This window comes from Varanus komodoensis, unplaced genomic scaffold (assembly GCF_004798865.1).
Source record: "Varanus komodoensis strain SLA01 unplaced genomic scaffold, ASM479886v1 scaffold16, whole genome shotgun sequence".
NCBI lineage: Eukaryota > Metazoa > Chordata > Lepidosauria > Squamata > Varanidae > Varanus > Varanus komodoensis.
In genome coordinates, this window is record NW_025335468.1 from 18467812 (window position 1) to 18485408 (window position 17597).

Sequence of the window (17597 nt, forward strand, 5' to 3'; positions counted from 1 at the left end):
TGTGCTGTCAAGGGCCTGGAAGTAAGAGACCAGCCTTATCTTGGTGCCAGAAAGATGACAGTGGTGGTACCAGGCAAACCTCAGTGGGGAGATCATTTAACAATTTGAGGACCACCATTGAAAAGGCTCTCCCTGCCACCCCATGAGGCACCCTCAGCAGAGGAACTTGGAAGAAGGCCTGAGGCACTGACTATAGTGCAGGTTTGCATCCGGAGAGGAGTGCCATCAGATAGGCCACCAAAGGCTATCAGATAGGCCACCAAAACCAGGCCTTCAGGTGGCCTGGAAATGCTCCTTCTTGCAAGAGGCTTTGATCTCCTACCTGGCCCAGCCAGCTCTTTCCTCCTTGCCAGTTTTGGTAAGCCAAAGAGGGCAAGGATCTGATATGGAAGTGGTTGCCTGAATCTCTCTAAGCACCCGGTTCAGCATCTTTGGGCTGTAGTAACTGAATGTCATCCCAGACACCTGGGCCAGACTGTGCTCTGGATACCTCACCAAGTCCACTTACTGCAACACTGGAGTCCAAATCCTGGTGGACACAAGAAATTTTGTCTTGGAAGTCCTCTGCAAATGTATTACAGCAGGAGCCACAAGGTCCTCTGGTCCATGTAATATTCTAGAAAGCCCCACTGGGCAGCACATACAGAATTCAATAAAGGCGGAGATCTTTTTTTGGTTTTGCTGCCCCACTGTCCCTGAATATACCCAGCCATAGGCACACACCAGTATCCGCTTTTTCCTCCATCTGCACTCCAGAGCACTGCAGAAGGCCTGGTGAACAGAAGTGAGGCAGCAGGACCTTCCTTGGCTTCCCAGAGAGACTTGACTACCTGACAAAGTATATAAGAATAAGGCACATCTTGGACGGAACATCTAATATGCATGGTAAGCCCCATGAGAATGTGTCCCGCCAGGCAAAGTGGCAGCAGCTGTGCCTGCATGTCCCAACTGATCCCACTCTTTCTCCATGTTCATATAAACCGATACAAATCCTATCTAACACCAGCCATACATGCAGTTGCACATGTTGAATTCCCATTTGGGTTTCAAAGCAGGTGTTTTGGATATGCAAATAACAGTTGGTTTCTTCCAGTGGAATTAGTGTACCCCCCCCCCCCCAATACAGCCATGGTCAAGAATGGATGCTTCAGCTCTGTGCATTTGAGTTTGCTGCACCTTATCAAAAGTGCTGTGGGAGACTAAGGCCCTTTGGCTGCTTCTGGGAAACTTGTGAAGAGTGTAAGAGTGTAAAAGACACGCTTCTATGTGCAAGGATACTGGGAAAAGTAAATGTGTAGGCAGAGGGGCATGATGAATGCCCAATGGGGAGTTTAAAGGAAAAACAAGAACAAAGAGGAAGGAATTCAACTTTCCTTTCAGATATTTCCAATTCTTTTCAGATATTTCCCAGTCTTGTACCCTTCAGATGCTTTTAACTATTTGTACATCATTCCTGACCATCGACCAGGATGTCTGGGGCTGATGAGCACTGAAATCTCAGGCGGGGCTAAGGCAAGGCTGAATGTCACTGTGTATGATTCAAAAAGAATGGACTGATCTTTTTCTCCTGCTTTCACCATAATTTGGACCCACCCTGAAATCAATTGGTAACACACTAAACAAAGCCCTCCTCTTTAGCACATGATGCACAATTAAATTATGGAAATTCTCTGCTACAGCATGTCAGGAAGGCTACTCAAAAGAGGATTAGACAATTCATGGGTGAGAAGTCCTTCAATGAATGTATGTGGGCAGTTAGTAGGGATGTATGGATACTGCTAAATATGTTTCATCCATGTTCTGTGGATTGTCAGGCATCTTTCATTGCATTGTCAACTTACCAATGGATTCAGATTTTTTTCCTTTTTTTAGGAAAGGATAGTATTCATGTCTGAAATTGCACCGGTATATATTTGCACAGATCTCTCCCCAAAGGTGAGGATGATCTACAGTTCCATGGTCCACTGCAGAATCTGCAGGTCAGATCCAGAGAAATCCGAAGTGATTGGAACTCATTGCAAATTCCTTCAACATCCCTAGCAGTAAGGAACATACAAACTGAGCAGCAGTAGAAACAGAGCACTGAATGGGGATGTCAGAGAAATTCACAATGGAAGCAGATGAATTCTCAGAGTCTGTCCTGTGGATTTTGCAGCAAACCGACTTTCCTGGCCCTGAAGAGAATGCAGGGCTTTCAGGCAGATTTTTATATTCTCTGTGTTCTTGCACCAATTTAGCTGCCAAAAATATGCAAAATAAAAAATGCCCGAATGTACAAATCCACCAGTGAAGTTTGAAAAGACATATTTTGGCTGATTTGCACAATGCAAACATGAAAATACATGTGAAAACTTTGCAAACATTTTTAGTCTGACAGTGTATGGAGCAAAAGGTACTTGAAAGCCCACGGACAAAGGTGGAATGCTTTTGCTCCATTACCCATCCCTGTGTTGGGCAAAACTGCTGCCTTCGTGCCCTGCTTTTGGCATCTGTCTGGCTACTATGAGAATGGAGCTTTGGTCTGATCCAGAAAGAAACTTCTTATGATAAGACAATGTACAACTGTCCCAATATGTGATGCTACAGCAGGTTATAATCTGCTTCCGGGCACAGATTGTGCACAAAGAGCTCTTAAACTGAGACCCTGCGTAGTGGTAACTTAGCTTCACAGGGAATAAATGCACATGTGTTTAAAATCCAAATGTTGCCCTCCAAGTTGTGTGTATATGATTCATGGTCTCTTGTAACTTTACATCTGTTCTGCAAACAGCCCTCTCTGTTTTTATTTATCTGCATTTGCCCCCTCTGTCACCATCGTGAACGTTTGGGGAGGTATTCAACATAACTAACATATAGCATCTCATTAGGAGATTGTTGTTCAAAGCACATTTATTTGTGAGGAAATGCTGATATGCGCTGAGGCTGTCAAGCAGATGCTTGTCTAACATCATCCAGAAACAAGTCACCAGGCAGGAGTTAAGAGATATTTGTTATGCTGTTTAGAAGACAGCTGAAGGGAAGCAGAAAAATGTTTATCTTAAGGGTAATGTTTTCATTGTTTAAAGAATGAAGGAGCAGAATCAAAAGAACAGATTTCCTGAAACATATTATTTTTGTAATCCTACACAGATTCAAGAAATATTTTCAAGATGCAGACTAAAGAGACTGGCCTAATTATGTATTGAAAATGTTATATAAATCTCTTCCTCCTTACAAAATCTTATTTGACCTTGTTTAGACTAGAGTTTCTTGGTTTTATTGTAATTCAACTTAGTTGGCTACTGCTTTACTCTGATTAGACATCCTTTTGGTAAACATGCATCTAAACACTGCATAAACTCTTGTTTATTATAAAATTGTAAGAGCCCGATAATTTTCTGATTGTTTTTTTTTTCAGGAGTCATATTAGATTTGGCATTATAAATGTTTCACTGACATGCTGGAAGAGATATTTAATACTGATAAGCCATACTAATTCTCTTGTTAAAATATGACTGTACTAATAGTTCTCCCAATTTCCTAACTGTGCCTGCTCTGTGCTGAATTATATCTGGTGCTTTGCCTTCAAAGCTCAGCTATCCCCTTGGCTAGCCAGCGACCAGCCTAGATGTGGTGTTAAATGCATTCAATATCAAGGAGTTTTTAAGAATTCAAATAGCAGCTGAGAGGGCTGATAATTATCAGGGATGAAGCGGGGGGGGGGGATTTAACCCCTTCCTGCTACAGCCCCAAGAAAAATCCTTCTCTAGCTGTATTTGCACTGCAAGGAAGTCCCACATTAGTACCATTGGAAAATTTTGCCTCTTCTCCTAAAATAAGATAATATTAATCCAAGTTAACTCGCATTGGCACCCATACCAGCTTCAGAGGAAGGATTTTCCTCTGGACCCCAGCAGTGAAGGGAAATGTTGAATTGCTCCTTCTCTTCCTTCTGTGCTTCCATGAATTGACACACACATGCACATCACGATGCTTTCTGCATTTTAAAAAAGCCATGGTAAAGCCCAAATGAAAGTAAAGCCAGGCTGGCTCACCTGCATCACGCAGCAGCATGGGAGGATCGGCAACTGCCCCACACAGCTCTGCCCACCCGCCGCCCACGTTCTTACCAGCCACTGTCCGGCAGCGGCATTTGTCACAACAAGAGAGCAGCCAGAGGGGCTCCAGAATGGTGGATAATTTGTCAGAGGTTCAGGAATAAATACCTTCTCACTTTTTTCTCACCTCATTCCCTGTAGCTGGAAGAAATGGTGGTGAGCTCTTGCAGGCACTGTCAGAGGACTCGCACAAGCTGCCACGAGAGCCACGGGAGTCATGAAAGAGCTGTGCAGTGGCTGTTTATGGCCACATATGTCTCCGTGGGGCTGATGTTGCAGTAGGAACAGAGGATACAGTGAAGGAGAGGGTGGGGGAAAGGGGTCAAGGGATTGCGAGGGCAGGACCACTCTGTTTCTCTCTTCCACCTGGTGCCACACCTGGCCAGATTAAAGCCCTGTGCATCTTGGACACAAACAGTTCATGCCAAGGATATTCAACAACCAATACCATTGGTGGTGGGCATTACTGGGAAGACTTTTCTGGCAGATTTACTGTGGGCTAACACATTGGGCAGTCTTCACAAATAGTGGAGCAGGCTAGGAGGGGAATTGTCTCTGGAAGGCAAACTTGCAGAGCCATAGATTTTTTTGGTAAGGAACACGCACACACACACACTCCCCATTGCCTACTAGGTTCAAAGGGAATAAGTAGATGAAATACAGCTAGCCTTGACCATACTACTGTTTGTTTGCTTGCTTGCTTGCTTGCTTGCTTGCTTGCTTGCTTGCTTGCTTATTTATTTATTTCATATGCATCCTATCAGTTGCACCCTCAGTGACCATCAACCCTCTGAATGCAGAGGATTATGGACTTCCTATGCAGGACAGGAGAAGTGGAGGGGACAATTTTTGCTAGGTGGGCGTTTTTGTCATGTAGCTGCGGTGCATTGGAGAGGGAGAAAGAGGCTGGATAGGCCACAGAATAACTCACTTGCTAGCCTTTTGAGTCTCTTCTCCTTCAGGACACTGGGACTCCCCCTGCTCCAAGGTTGAGTTGCTGATCTCGGAGGGCGGCTGGTTTGGTTCTTTCCCCACAAGATGCAACGGGAGAGGGAAGGAAGCAGCGCTCTGAGTCCCCCTGCTCAGGGTGTCTGACCTTGGACTGCAATCTGGAATATCCTATGGCTCCTCAGTTACTGTCCTGGGCTGTCCTAGGATCACTCCTTATCTCCCTCAATTCATTTCTAAAGCCTTCTGAGCAGTTCACAGAACAATGACCGAGATCACAAAAGATAAGGCCATAAGAACAATTAGGACCATAAGACTAAAACATGCAAATGTAACAACACACAATAAAAAATAATCTAAAATGAACTTAAACTGAAGAGAACCCTGGAGGCAGATCTTTGATAAATGTAATCAGTTCATGATTTATGCAGCACACCAGTGAACTGCTTCCCCGTTGCCTACCATGTTCCCTGGCGCACTAGATCATATATCCCAACATGTGAGGACTAAACTGCTCTCCATTGGCCTGTTTCCACTAAATGTTTACAAATGTGTTTCCCTTGGAAGAGTTCATGCAGAGATCCGATGGTAGGCAAGTGTTCCCTAAAAAAAATAAATAAGTGTCAGATTTGTCCACTGAACAGAATGCGATAGGGAACTCGCTTCTGTCAGCAAGAGTTAATACCATGGAAAAGAAGGACAAGATGGTGCATAGCTGGAACAAAAACGGTCTGGATATAATTATAGGTTTTGTGATGCCCAGATTTTTGGCATCCTTTTGCCCAGGCAGTGAAGAAAAGCATGGGCAGCAGAAGCACAGTGGTGTGGCATGTTAGAAAGGAGCACATTATATGCTCCTTTCGCCTGGCGCCGTCACTTTATTCTTTTCGGCGCCAGGCCAAAACCTTTTTATTTTCCTAATGTTTTAAGACCTGACTGTCTTAATTGGGGTTTTATTGTCAGTTGAATTTTAGGACACTGGGTTTTTTTTTACATTCAGCATTGATAAACCGTCCCAAGACTTCGGTAATGGGACAGTCTAGAAAAGTTTTAAACAAACAAAAAAACATTCTGGCATCTTCACCTTAATTTAAGCAGCCAAACTAGCAGCAGCGATGTGGCTTTATCTCTTTTATACTTTGATTGTCTTCTGAAATGTCTTTTGAAAATCATTTCCTGATGCCTGGCTGTTTAGCTGAAGTTATTTTTAGAAAGGAACAACAGTCCTTTGTTACCATAAGGAGCCTCCCCTCCCCTCCCCTGCCTGCCCCACCAGCAAACCACCCTTCCCTCTTCTTCCTTCTAGCAACCTCTACTTATTATCATTGAAATTCAGACAGACTTCATTCTATAAAAGCCCAGTGTGCCAATGTATAGTTCTTTATTTAACTTTTAAAATATATCCTGTACAATGAAAACAAGTACTCAATTGGTGATGGCAGTATATCCATTATTTCATGCAACCTATTGTGGACCATAGAATTATTCTCTGCATGCCATTAAAATTTGTCAGAATAAAAAGACACTACAAAAGCAGTGAGATTTATATAGTTTCCAGTCCAGTGAGAGGGTAAGCAGAAACATCTAAACCAGGTTCTGTGAGGGGTTCTCCTCCACCACACATGCAGCAGGAGACTATCCGAAGGGTCGCACTGGCATTCAGCAGCGTCCATTGGCTACATCATGATAAATCTGATCTGAAATACCTGGGGTTAGAGCCAGATTTAGTTCTGTTCTGAGTACACTCACCGTAACCAATGGGAGTTATATTAACCAGGGCTAACACAACCCACACTGACTTCAGTGCATCTACTCTTGGTTAAGGTATGACAGCCCGAGGAAAGGGAATTCAGAAAAAATCGGGAAAAACTGTCCCACTCCCACATTTTTTTCAAACTGCTTTGGAAAAAGTGGGTGGAAATAAGGTATTTATTCCTGAACCTCTGACTCCCTTATTTATTTATTGCCAAAGCCTTCAAATATCAGTCTCTAAGTATGACTAAAACTGGATCCATTCCCCGGTGTTGGACATCTCCTCATTCTTCTCTCTTACTGACCATTATTTGCAGAGCTGCCCCAACATGGTTTGGTGTTAGGGTTAGGGTTAAGGTTAGGGTTAGGGTGAGCACCAAATAACTGCTGGTCATAGTTATGACTATGACAAAATTTACAATGATAGAATTATTTTTAAAAATGTCTTTAAAGACTGCTGTGGGAGCTGTTCATATTAATTAGTATAGAATTAATATTCTTTGTAGGGAAATATGTATCCAGAATTTCTGCTGCAAGTGTTTGGGAGAAATAGGAGGCAAGGAGAAAGAGCTGAGAGCCATCACTTCCCCATTCCAAACTTGACTTCTGCCTTAGAGGAAATGTAAATGAAGCTGCCACCTCCCCCATCAGCTTCAGGTATGAGCTGGGTAAAATGATGCAACTTTTGTGGCAGGAGGAAAGAGTGCAGGTGAAAAAGAAAGGACACAAAATGGAAAAAAATGAGGAAAAAGCCCAAAGAACATAAGCGTCCTACCAAGTCAAATCTTTGGTTCATCTAGCTCAACATCAGGGCCGGCCCAAAACTTTATGCTTAGTGCTATGCCGAAAATTTATCCCACATTTTTAAACATTTTTTACTCAGTTTATAGAAATTACTTTCAAAAAGAAATTCAATGGTGAAGAAAATTTTGGAGAAATTCTCACAGGTTGGGCTTGAGTTTCTTGTGCATACCTCATGGGAGTTGGCCAAGGAGTGTGCACAAGTGTCTTTTTTTCATCATACCAATCATCTCTCTGGCTGCTTCCCGCCTTCCTACTCCTCAGTTAAAGCCCATGGAAAGAAATCATGTGGTAATTTCTCCCTGAGGGTCTTTTTTCATCAAGAAGCACAGATAGCCTAAGAGGGGCAGATCAATAGAAAGATGTGCAGAAGAAAGAAAGCACACACACAAACCTCTGGCAGTGTTTACATGAGAAAAAATCACCAGGATATAAATGATAAGCCTGAGAATGAGGTAGAATAAAGGAAGATTTTGGCTCAGCTTCATACTTATGCTGGAGCCGGACACAGCACTGCCCCCTCACGTCTGCGCTGTAGGGGAAGGGCTGTTGTCACTTACACTGGCAGCACAACAGCCCTCAAAAACTCTTACAAAAAAGGTGCTTTGACACCTGCTGTGAGAAAGCATTTGAAGGACTTTCTTTGGCCACAAATAGGGTGGAGACCTTTTGCCCGTAGCTCTAGTTTTGCTCCCTGAGGCAAAGGACGAGCCGGCACTTGCTTCCACCCTGTAAGCACAGGGCCAGCCCTACCATTAGGCCGAATGAAGCAGCTACCTCAGGGAATGGATGCTGCGGGTGGAGAGGTGTTAGGAGGACCGAGAGATGGGTGCTGCTTGGGTCTTCCCTGCACCCACAAGCTAGCCTGATGCCCTCGGGTGTAGTGGAGGATCCTGTTCCACTAGAAGCACTGAAGTAAGAATCAGTTCTCACTCTGGTTGGTTTCTGTACGTGGAGTGCAAGGGGCTTCAGCTCCGGCAGCAAAATGGCTTGGGCCAACCCTGTGTAGACCAAAGCTGACCAGACTGACAGTTCAGTCGTGCTTCAACACCGGTGATGAAAGCAGTAGGCTAGCTTAGAGGGCTCAGAGCAGCCCATCTAGCATCGCCATCCCTGTCCTCCAACACCATGCTGCCCTTCGCTATCGCCCAGCTCTGATGTTGCAGAGACTGCCCCCCTCTGCCTCACAATCGGGCCATGCTAGACTGGCCAGGATTGTCTTGGGTTCCAGACGGGAGTCTTTTCAAGCCCTCCCTGTACCTGGGCCCTTTTGCAAGCCAAGGATGTGCACCCCCTGCAAGCTATAACCCTTTCCCAAGGAATGGAAGATGAGGGACTGTCTGAGGGCCAGGATGAAAGGAAGGATGGAAAGCTAACAGGAGTGGGGGAAAGGCAAGTTGGGAGAGAAAAGATCACTAGAGAAGGGAACGGGTGACAGAGCATAGCTTAGGAAGGGAGCGGGGAGCAACTCAGGATGGGGGAAAGAAGCAGGAAAGGAAGCAAGAGAGAGCTGGGAGGCAATGGAGCCCAAAGGAAAGCCACGGGCATTTGGGGGTGGCTGAAGTGGAGTGCAGGCCTTTCTCTTTCGCCTCACTCCTAGGGCCCAGCAGGTACACATTCTCCTCCTGACCACCTGGCATTTCTCCCTCTCCTTTCTGCTGCACACTCCCACTTCTTCTAGCAGCACAAGAAGGAAAAAAGGCCGGCTAATTGGGGCCTGTCCCTCCAGCCAGTCACCGGAAGCTGCGTTGTTGCTGCGTTGTTCAGGTGTCTGCATCCTGGGACCAGCTCCGCTAGCAAGGAGGGCCTGGGCCTCAGCAGTAACAAGTCACAGGGGTAAAACATCTTGTCCAAAGCCCATAATAAGACTGTAAATTAAGTTTTAAAGGTGGGAAAAGAGGGTAAAAACCATTTTCTGTACCTCTGTCTAGAATCTGAAAGTTCACCATAATAGTTAGATATGTACATGATAAGGGAAGAATTCTCGTGGTTTGTTGTTTTATCTTTTTTGCTGCGTTGTGAGCTTGTAAATGACTTGGGATCCATTATCCCAGGCAAAGAGTTGCTTTTCTCTAGAGTAATAATGCACCATGGAATGACTCGCCTGGCGTTTGGGGAAACGAAGTGCTGGGATTTCATAAGTATTGATGGTATCTAAGATATCATAGATACAATCTATCCGAGAGGTGCCTCCCCCTGGAGAGTTGTATATGACATACAGGCTGCCACACATCATGAAAGCTGCTTCCGCGTTCTGGTTTTTGCAGGATGTGTCCCAGGTGTGCTCCACAGCCAGGGTCTCAGGGCTGAGTTTCGTAATGACCATCTTCCTATCTGGCTCTGCATGGATTGCCCACAGTCCCAGCTCATCCACTGCTAGGTCTATTTTGGTGGCAGGATAAAGATCGTAGGCTGGTGTCTGCCCCGCACCTGAGAGCAGCATCCGGTCAGTGATATTTCTCTGCTGAATATCAAACTTAATTATTTCATTTAAGGAGCCATATCTGTGATAAAACAGAAAGCCGTTATATATCACATGGCCTGTGCCTTGCCAGGGAAATGGCAGGTTTACTCTCCGAACCGATTGTTTCTTACCGCTTTCAGCAAAGGTCCGGATGTTTGCAAACTCCATTACAGTTTTGTTCTTTATCCCACTTAGGAAATAGATCTTTTGGTAATTCTTGCCTGGGTCTTTCAACCATGAGCCATGGGTGTCTCCAGACCTCTTTACTATTTTTAGGGATTTGATGCCTGCCACCATGTAGCTGCAACCTTGAAAAGAAAAAGAAGTGGGGAGGGAAGGATGAAAAAATTCCCAGTAAGGATAAGTATATTTAGTAGCTCATTTAACACATCCTTTGCTTTAAGGCACAATCCTATGCAAGTTTTGACAGACAAAAAGGCCTATCTGTTGGCTGAGGAATGCTGGGAATTGTACACTTTCCCTGCCTAAACAAGCACAAACTTCCTGTCTAAACTTGTTCCCTTGGTATCTAAATATGTTTTCCACCCATTCCAGGATAACTGGAAAAAGCATACATTTGTTTCCCAAAGGTGGCTGTGTAGTTATCATCACCTGTCACACCTGCACAAAGATTAAAAATAAATAAATTAAAACGAAACCAGTAACCTCTTCTGCAAGGCCTGACTAACCCAGTGGGCCTAAACAGGAACTCGGGAAGTGGTAAAAGGAGGCCAGACCAGGATACTTCCCACTGGACAATCGGGTCTGCACTAAGCTGGCTGGACTCTGGACCGAAACTTGGCTTTAAAAATAGGCTGAATTCTCTACACACACAAGCACATGATAGGAAAGTGGGTATAGAGGTGCAGGCTACAATTTATGGAGGAAGACATGTGAATGACTCTCAGTTCTGACATTGGGGGTATCAATGGAGAACTCCTCTTCATCTCATGAGGATAAAAACAAGCCCTATGGTTCATGCTGGAATCCAGGACACAAGTATTTTTCTAAGAACTCTTTTTTCTGAAAGAGGCTTTATTGCAGTTTACTCACATACATAACTAGGTTGCCAAAGGCAATATCGATTGAGAAGAGACACTATCTGGAGTTTAAAGAATCTTTTTAAATAGGGTACAGCATTTGCAGCCAAACACAGTAAACAAACCCTTAGGGCAGGAAGCTGTAGCAGAAAATGTTATGGAAAAGGCTCCAGCCATCTCTGCAGTGTTATTGCTGCCCTCTTTCGGAGGCCAGTCTGGATTAGTTAAAATTGGTGGGAATATTTCCATTCCCTCTGCAGGGTCTGGGTTATAGTCTTGGATGCCAGTGGCAAATACTCTGTGTATAGCAGGGAGAGGATGAATGGTCCTAAAAGTCATGCTGCAGTGGGTTACCCCAAATCATACCAGAATCAAAATTCCTGTGTGTTATGCTTCATTAGAAAGTGGAGGAAGCAATATTTGCAGTCACCACAAAGCCTGAAAAGAAAGATCTGTGATGTGTAAGTACACTTTTGTGGCCCAGGACGCCTCTCCCATAACTCCACATTGTTCTGTCACATTTGCAGTGGAAATTTACAACAAATATGGGGGATAGCCTGCCAGAAAAAGGGACTGTTGTGCTTATAAAATACCTTACACAGGAAGGTCCTGAGTTGGCAAAGCACATGACGACATAGTTTGCATGGACTGCTCAGTCTTTTTCTGATCTGTGACAATTGTGCATGTGCTCATTTGTAATTCTGTTCATCCTGCTTCTGCATTAATGTTGCTTTTAATATTCACCTTTTTGAATGTATTTTCTTATAACATATGGATTTCTGCCTGTTTTATTGCACGATGCACATTTTCATATATTTTTGAGCTGAGAACTGCATCGCAAAATTCAGAGGCGTGTGAAATCCAAATATGCACATTCAGTGTTCTGATCTGTGCATTAGTCGAGTAGTTATGGTTCAGATTGTTTCATGTCAGAATGCAGATCAAGAACTGAGAGGCATCGGAGAACATGAATGGTGCAGTCCTAAGACATAGACCCAACTAAGAGGTTGGAAAATTGTTCCGACCTTGTAGCTGGCTCTCTGCTTTTGGAGAGCCTCCCCCATCTTGCAGCTGGTGCAGAAAGAACCATACTGGCTGCATCTCCCAGGTTACAAGAGTGACCTGAGAGACAGGTTTTTGGGAGTGATGAAGGGAGGAGGCAGGTGCTGCCAAAATCTGAAGCATCCTGGCAGAGCCTCACTTGCCTCTTCTTACCGGATGGCTTAAGTCAGCTGTTTAAGTGTTTTGCAGTGCAGGACGACCATGACAGTCTTTGCCTCTGTGCGCCTCCCACCCTGCACAGAATGCCCACCATGCTCCAGGTCTGAAGTCTTATAGGCATCCGTACTGAATTGTATCCAAAAAGAATATGCTATATGAGTAAGCTGTACTTACTTGCATTAAGCATGAGTTGGACTTTCTTTTTGGACTCTTCTTCTTCAATTAGCTGCTGCTCCAGAAGATCGCTACCTACTTCCACGCATGTGTCAGGCGACTCTTTTGTAGATTCAAAGTAGTCAATGTCCCTTTGCGCCCTTTCCACTCTTGTTAGCAAATGGTCCAAGTCGTTTTTGAGCTCTGTCTTTGAAATGATGGCGCCTTCTAGGCGTGACATCATCTTTTTTGAAAGCTCCCGGAACTCTTCTACATAATCCATTATGTCTTGATTGCATTTGTTCAATCTCTCCTTTGATTAGAACACAAATAGATACATTTATAAAAGGAGAACCCGCTTAAGAGATGGCTATTTCAGATGAAACAACTATCTTTGGACATTTTGTATTCAACCACATATACCCATCACTCTGGTGGTAAGGAACTTTGGGCTCTCCAGATGTTGTTGGACTTTTTAATTTAATTTATTAAAGTTGTTCAAAGGCCCCCCCATTAGCATCACGCTCTCTGGGTGGCCATTAAAATAAAATTACCAATAGGTAACATAGAGACTTTGGATTCTAGCTCAGATAAGCCACAGATAGCCTGGCCAATGGACAGGAGTGGTGGTGGTACTCCAACAACATCTGGAAAGCACCTGGTCCACAGACCTACATTAATGAGTTGTGGTTAGGGTGCTTTTTGTTGAGAGCAGATGATTCTGAATGCAGCCAGCTTAGCACAGCTGGCGTGTGTAGCTTTTTCTGCTTGAAAATGCATAGGATTCAGCCCTAAATAATGCTTCCTTCATGACACTCACATTCAGCCCCCTCGTTCTGCCTCAGGCAGGGCTGACCTTGCCCCATCAGCAGTCTGATGATCGAGTCCTCCATCTCTAAAGGCTAAGGGTACCTTAGAGGACCAGGACAAGCTCAATAGCACATGCAACTCTTGCCCTCCTTGCTACTGAGCATCTCTTTCCTGATGCAGCTGATTCATCCTACCTAATAAGAAAGCAGAGCCTACCTCTGGGTGTTTTGGATAATGCCCCTAGTCCACTTGGACTCCCTTGACTGAAGTTTGACCATGCCTGGGATCTGTCCTGAGAACAGGTCACCACCACTTTTGTTCCCTTTGGCTCATTGGCATATTTTCCTCTCCTACAGTATGTAGAGCTGGGGGTCAGACTAGATGGCCTGGGAGGCCCCTTCTGACTCTCTATGTTTCTGTGTATATTGATGAACATCCGACCCCACCATACACACACACACACACACACACACACACAATACAACATGAGAGAGAACCCTCTGGTCTCATGTTTTTCGGAGAGCATCCGGCTGCTTCGTTTTGTACTGTAAGAAAGCTGGACAGCAGCTGACAGAAGCATTTCACCAGGGCCTAATAATTCCATGCTAGAAGGCAGCACAAATAGTGACAGTCCTGGCAGGAGACAACAGTGAGGCCCCTGCTGCTCCAGATGTTGTGCAGCTGGAGGGGAGGAAGCCAAAGAAAATAATTTGCTGAATATTATTACTTGTGTTGTGTGTTGCAGCTTCTCCATGGACAGCTTGCTCTCCCTTCCCTCATTTTAGCTAGAAAGGGGAAGGGTAGGGAGAAAGTAAGCCATTCTGTCTTGGAAATGTGAGCACTCAGGTTGCAACTATGTGAATATCTGTATTTGAATCAAGATGGGTAATACCAGGAATGACATAAGATTCTGGGAATTCATAGAGGAAGAGGCCCTAGGAAATCGACCTGCACAGCCTCTCATACACGTCCTACTGAGCAATTTGTGGCCCGTCAGATATTTGCTGTCCAACTCCTCTGTCATCCCCCTGCATCTACTATGCTGGCCAAGGCTGTTGACAGTTATGCTTCCCACCCTGTCCTATAGATTAACAGGAAATGCCTTTGCACACGTAACTTCCTGTGGCAGCTATCTTAGGGTGGAGGTACTCCCCAAGAGTAGAACTGAATTGGATCAGATTGGATCAGCCTATTCCCCATCCCCAGAAATGCATGCTCTGTCATCCTCTCCATCCCACCTGTGTGAGCTTCCAACCCTTTCTCATTTTCTCAGAGTCCAATTATGTCTTCCCCCACCACAACAAGAGGAGGGAAATTTTGACCTGCTTCTCCAACATGACCTGCTGATGTGGATACACTACACAGCAGCTTGCCAAGCACTGGGGATGGGAGCAGGGCAAGATCTTCCTTTCTCCCCTCCATTTGCTGGTGCTGGAGCAGTAGGAGCAGGTGGGGGGTATGGAAAAGGGGGAGGGTTTGGTGGGACATGGCTGGGAGAGGAGACGTTTCGGGGTGGACGGAATGAGAGGAAGTGCAGGGGTAATTCTCCTCTGGATTGGATTAAGCCCAAGAATGATTCATGGGCTGCAGCACTCATCTCCTACTTGAAGTGAGCATTACAATGCCTGCTTTCCAAAGTCAGGAAATACAGGAAGCCCTCAGGAGCCTCTCCATAGCTGTCAGTCTCCATGGCCCATTTGGAAAGTGATGCTTCCCATTTTGCGGTACAACTCTCAGAGGAGATAAGTGCTAATGAGCTATGACAAATGGCCACACAGTGATTGATTATAGCAATTATTCAGTTTATCAAGAGACAGTTCAAATAATAACCTATCATCTTGGCTTCGCCCTGCCTGCCCCTTCACCACCTCTGGATGGTGCTCTAACCCTTCCACACTGGAATTCCATGACTTCCCCCCTCTGACTTGCCCATCCAGTGTGGATGATAGGCCTGTGAAGCCAAGGTGGTCGGGATGCTGAATATTTTTGCGGCGGCCTTCCTGTGCTGCCGGATTGCTGTCAGAACCCCAAAATGTATCATGTGTTGTTTTTCCTGGCATGTAGAGAAGCAATGCTACAGTTCCATTTCAGGCAGCTGAGAAAGTTTCCGGAGCCCTGCCAGGAAAAACCCTGTGTGTTTCTCCTGTGTGCAGTGCCTAGCAAGTGCTAGCTGCTTTCTGCTCAGACAATGGCAATAGAGACCCAAGTCTTAGCAGATGCTTGAACGCTGAGAGGTGTACTCAGAGTTTGTGCAGATAAGAGTCTTGTGGAAGCCAAAAAGATATGTGGTGCAACCATGCATATTTATTCAGCAATAAGTCCCGCTGCATTCTGTGGAGCTCACTCCCAGGAATGTGTGCCCAGGATCATAAACGTAACAGGGAGTAAGGTTTATTAAATACAGTGGGACACAGACACACTTCCACTGGTAATTAGTAAGCACACAGTAAGTTACAGCAAGCTGCAATTTTAGTAAACTGCACACATTTTTCAAGAAATTATAATTAAAATAAATGTTTTCTTTTTACTACATCGACAGAATTTGAATCAGCTTTCTGCATGTGTTTTGAGTATCAATGGCCAGGACTGCTGCTGGACATTGTAGCCCAAAACATACAGAGAGCACCAAGTAGAGGAAGACTGATGATGGGATTTATAGTGCAGGTATTCAGGATTCAAGAGTTTTAAAAGTACTTCCTTGGGATTTTCAAAACATAGACAAGTGGCAATCCCCTAGAGTAACCAAAACATTTAATGAATTCAGAATCAGAGATGCTGGAGCACCTGAATTGAAGTACTTCCTTAATTCAAACTGGGTACAGATTGACAAATGGATGTGCTCCTAAACCTGGGGAAAAAATGGTTGAGCAGTCCATGTTTTAAAAAATTCCCAATCTGTATTGTTGTCTCATTTACAATCAGCATTAGTTAAAAACACAGGACATAATCTAGCCAACATAAAACACTAATTAATGTGCTCTCTCCCTTCAAAATCAATTGAACTGAAAAAGGCTTCACTTTTTCTAGATTGCCCCCTTTGTAGTTTGGTACATTTCACTTGGTAATGAAATCAGGATGAACAGCAGCTGCCCTGATGTTTCCTAAACAGTGTTAATTTTTGGCTTTTCTCTATATCTTAAGTTTAACTGTGCATAATCAAAGCTATACTTGTAACTCCTTGATTATTTTAAAGCAAAGCAAGTGTTTTATGGATATTGATGGCATATTCTTTACAAGGAAAACAAAATCAAATTTCAAATATAGCTGCAATAGCTACCGCTGAAACATATAAATAGTACATACCTCTATTGACAGAATTCGGCGGTCGATGTAATGAATTAATCCAGCATCTTGCATTACATACTGTGCTTCTCCCACGATGCTAGTAAAGAATGAAACCAATAAGAATCTGAGCTTTATGGCTGCCATGGTTGCATTAAACTTTCGACAATAATTGTGGCAGCGGTGGCGGGGAAGGAACACCCCAGGACTGACTGACACCTAAGACTGCAACGTAATTTCTGCCTAACACTTTTCTGTGTGTTTGAGCAACACAAACTCTGAATGCCTTAAAATGGCTGTTGACGTTCGTCCAGCCTCTCATTAGCGAATAAAGTTGTGCAAACCTCTCAGCTAGATAAGTTTGTTTCTGGGAGCCAATGGAGCGCTTTCCAGCTCATGATCTTTTGATTGGGTCCAGATGTCGGAGCTCAGCTGCACAAAGCATGCAGGCTAGCCATGCTAAGCAAAAGCAAGGAACCAACCTTCCTTCCTTCCTTCCTTCCTTCCTTCCTTCCTTCCTTCCTTCCTTCCTATCATAACCCCCATCAATGAGAAACATTGATAGGGTCCAGATTTCAGATTATGTTGCCTTGTTACATATTGCAGGTTGTAAACTTTCTGAACAGTCTTCCCTTTCCTTTTCCCTTTCCCTCCTATGTGGCACTTTACCATTTGGAAAGTGGATGCTCAGCCCCAGAGCAAGAGACAGAGGTGAGTGGAGAAGAGAGGGAAGAGCAGGTGAGTGGCTGAGCGAGCAAGCGAGCGGACAAGCATCCCACCTGCAGCCGCTTCTGGACTTCAGCGGGGGCGGGGGGCTTACTGGCACTGGCCCATGACTCCTTCCGGGGCCTTGTGGTTATGGTTGTGGCCCTGGGTGGTGGCTGAAGAGAGACACAAGCTTGTTTGATGCCTGTTCAATGCTCACTCGGAGTTGCTGGGTAGAAGTTTTTTTTGTCTTTGTGCATATTACAGCTGAGGGTTTGGTTAAGTAGGTTTAATTGTTGTCTGGGGATGGAGAGGGCCAGCGGG

General features: G+C 44.7%; 1 protein-coding gene across 1 annotated transcript; it reads right to left on the reverse strand.

Moving 5' to 3' along the window:
- Positions 1 to 6409: 6409 nt before the first annotated feature.
- On the reverse strand, positions 6410 to 17004 carry OLFML1 (olfactomedin like 1). The gene is made up of 3 exons (XM_044426139.1): positions 16590 to 17004; positions 12498 to 12789; positions 6410 to 10370 (listed from the first exon to the last, which is right to left on the reverse strand). The coding sequence occupies exons 1-3, from the start codon at positions 16713 to 16715 to the stop codon at positions 9598 to 9600; spliced, it is 1191 nt and encodes a 396-aa protein (XP_044282074.1). The 5' UTR covers positions 16716 to 17004; the 3' UTR covers positions 6410 to 9597.
- Between the last annotated feature and the right edge of the window lie 593 nt (positions 17005 to 17597).

Excerpts from the sequence above, each read along its gene's own strand:
- OLFML1 (XM_044426139.1), bottom strand. The coding sequence starts at position 16,715 with ATGGCAGCCATAAAGCTCAGATTCTTATTGGTTTCATTCTTTACTAGC. Across the intron at positions 12,790-16,589 it reads GCCGAATTCTGTCAATAGAG|GAGAGATTGAACAAATGCAA; the intron begins GTATGTACTATT and ends TTCTAATCAAAG. Across the intron at positions 10,371-12,497 it reads CCAACTCATGCTTAATGCAA|GTTGCAGCTACATGGTGGCA; the intron begins GTAAGTACAGCT and ends TTTCTTTTCAAG.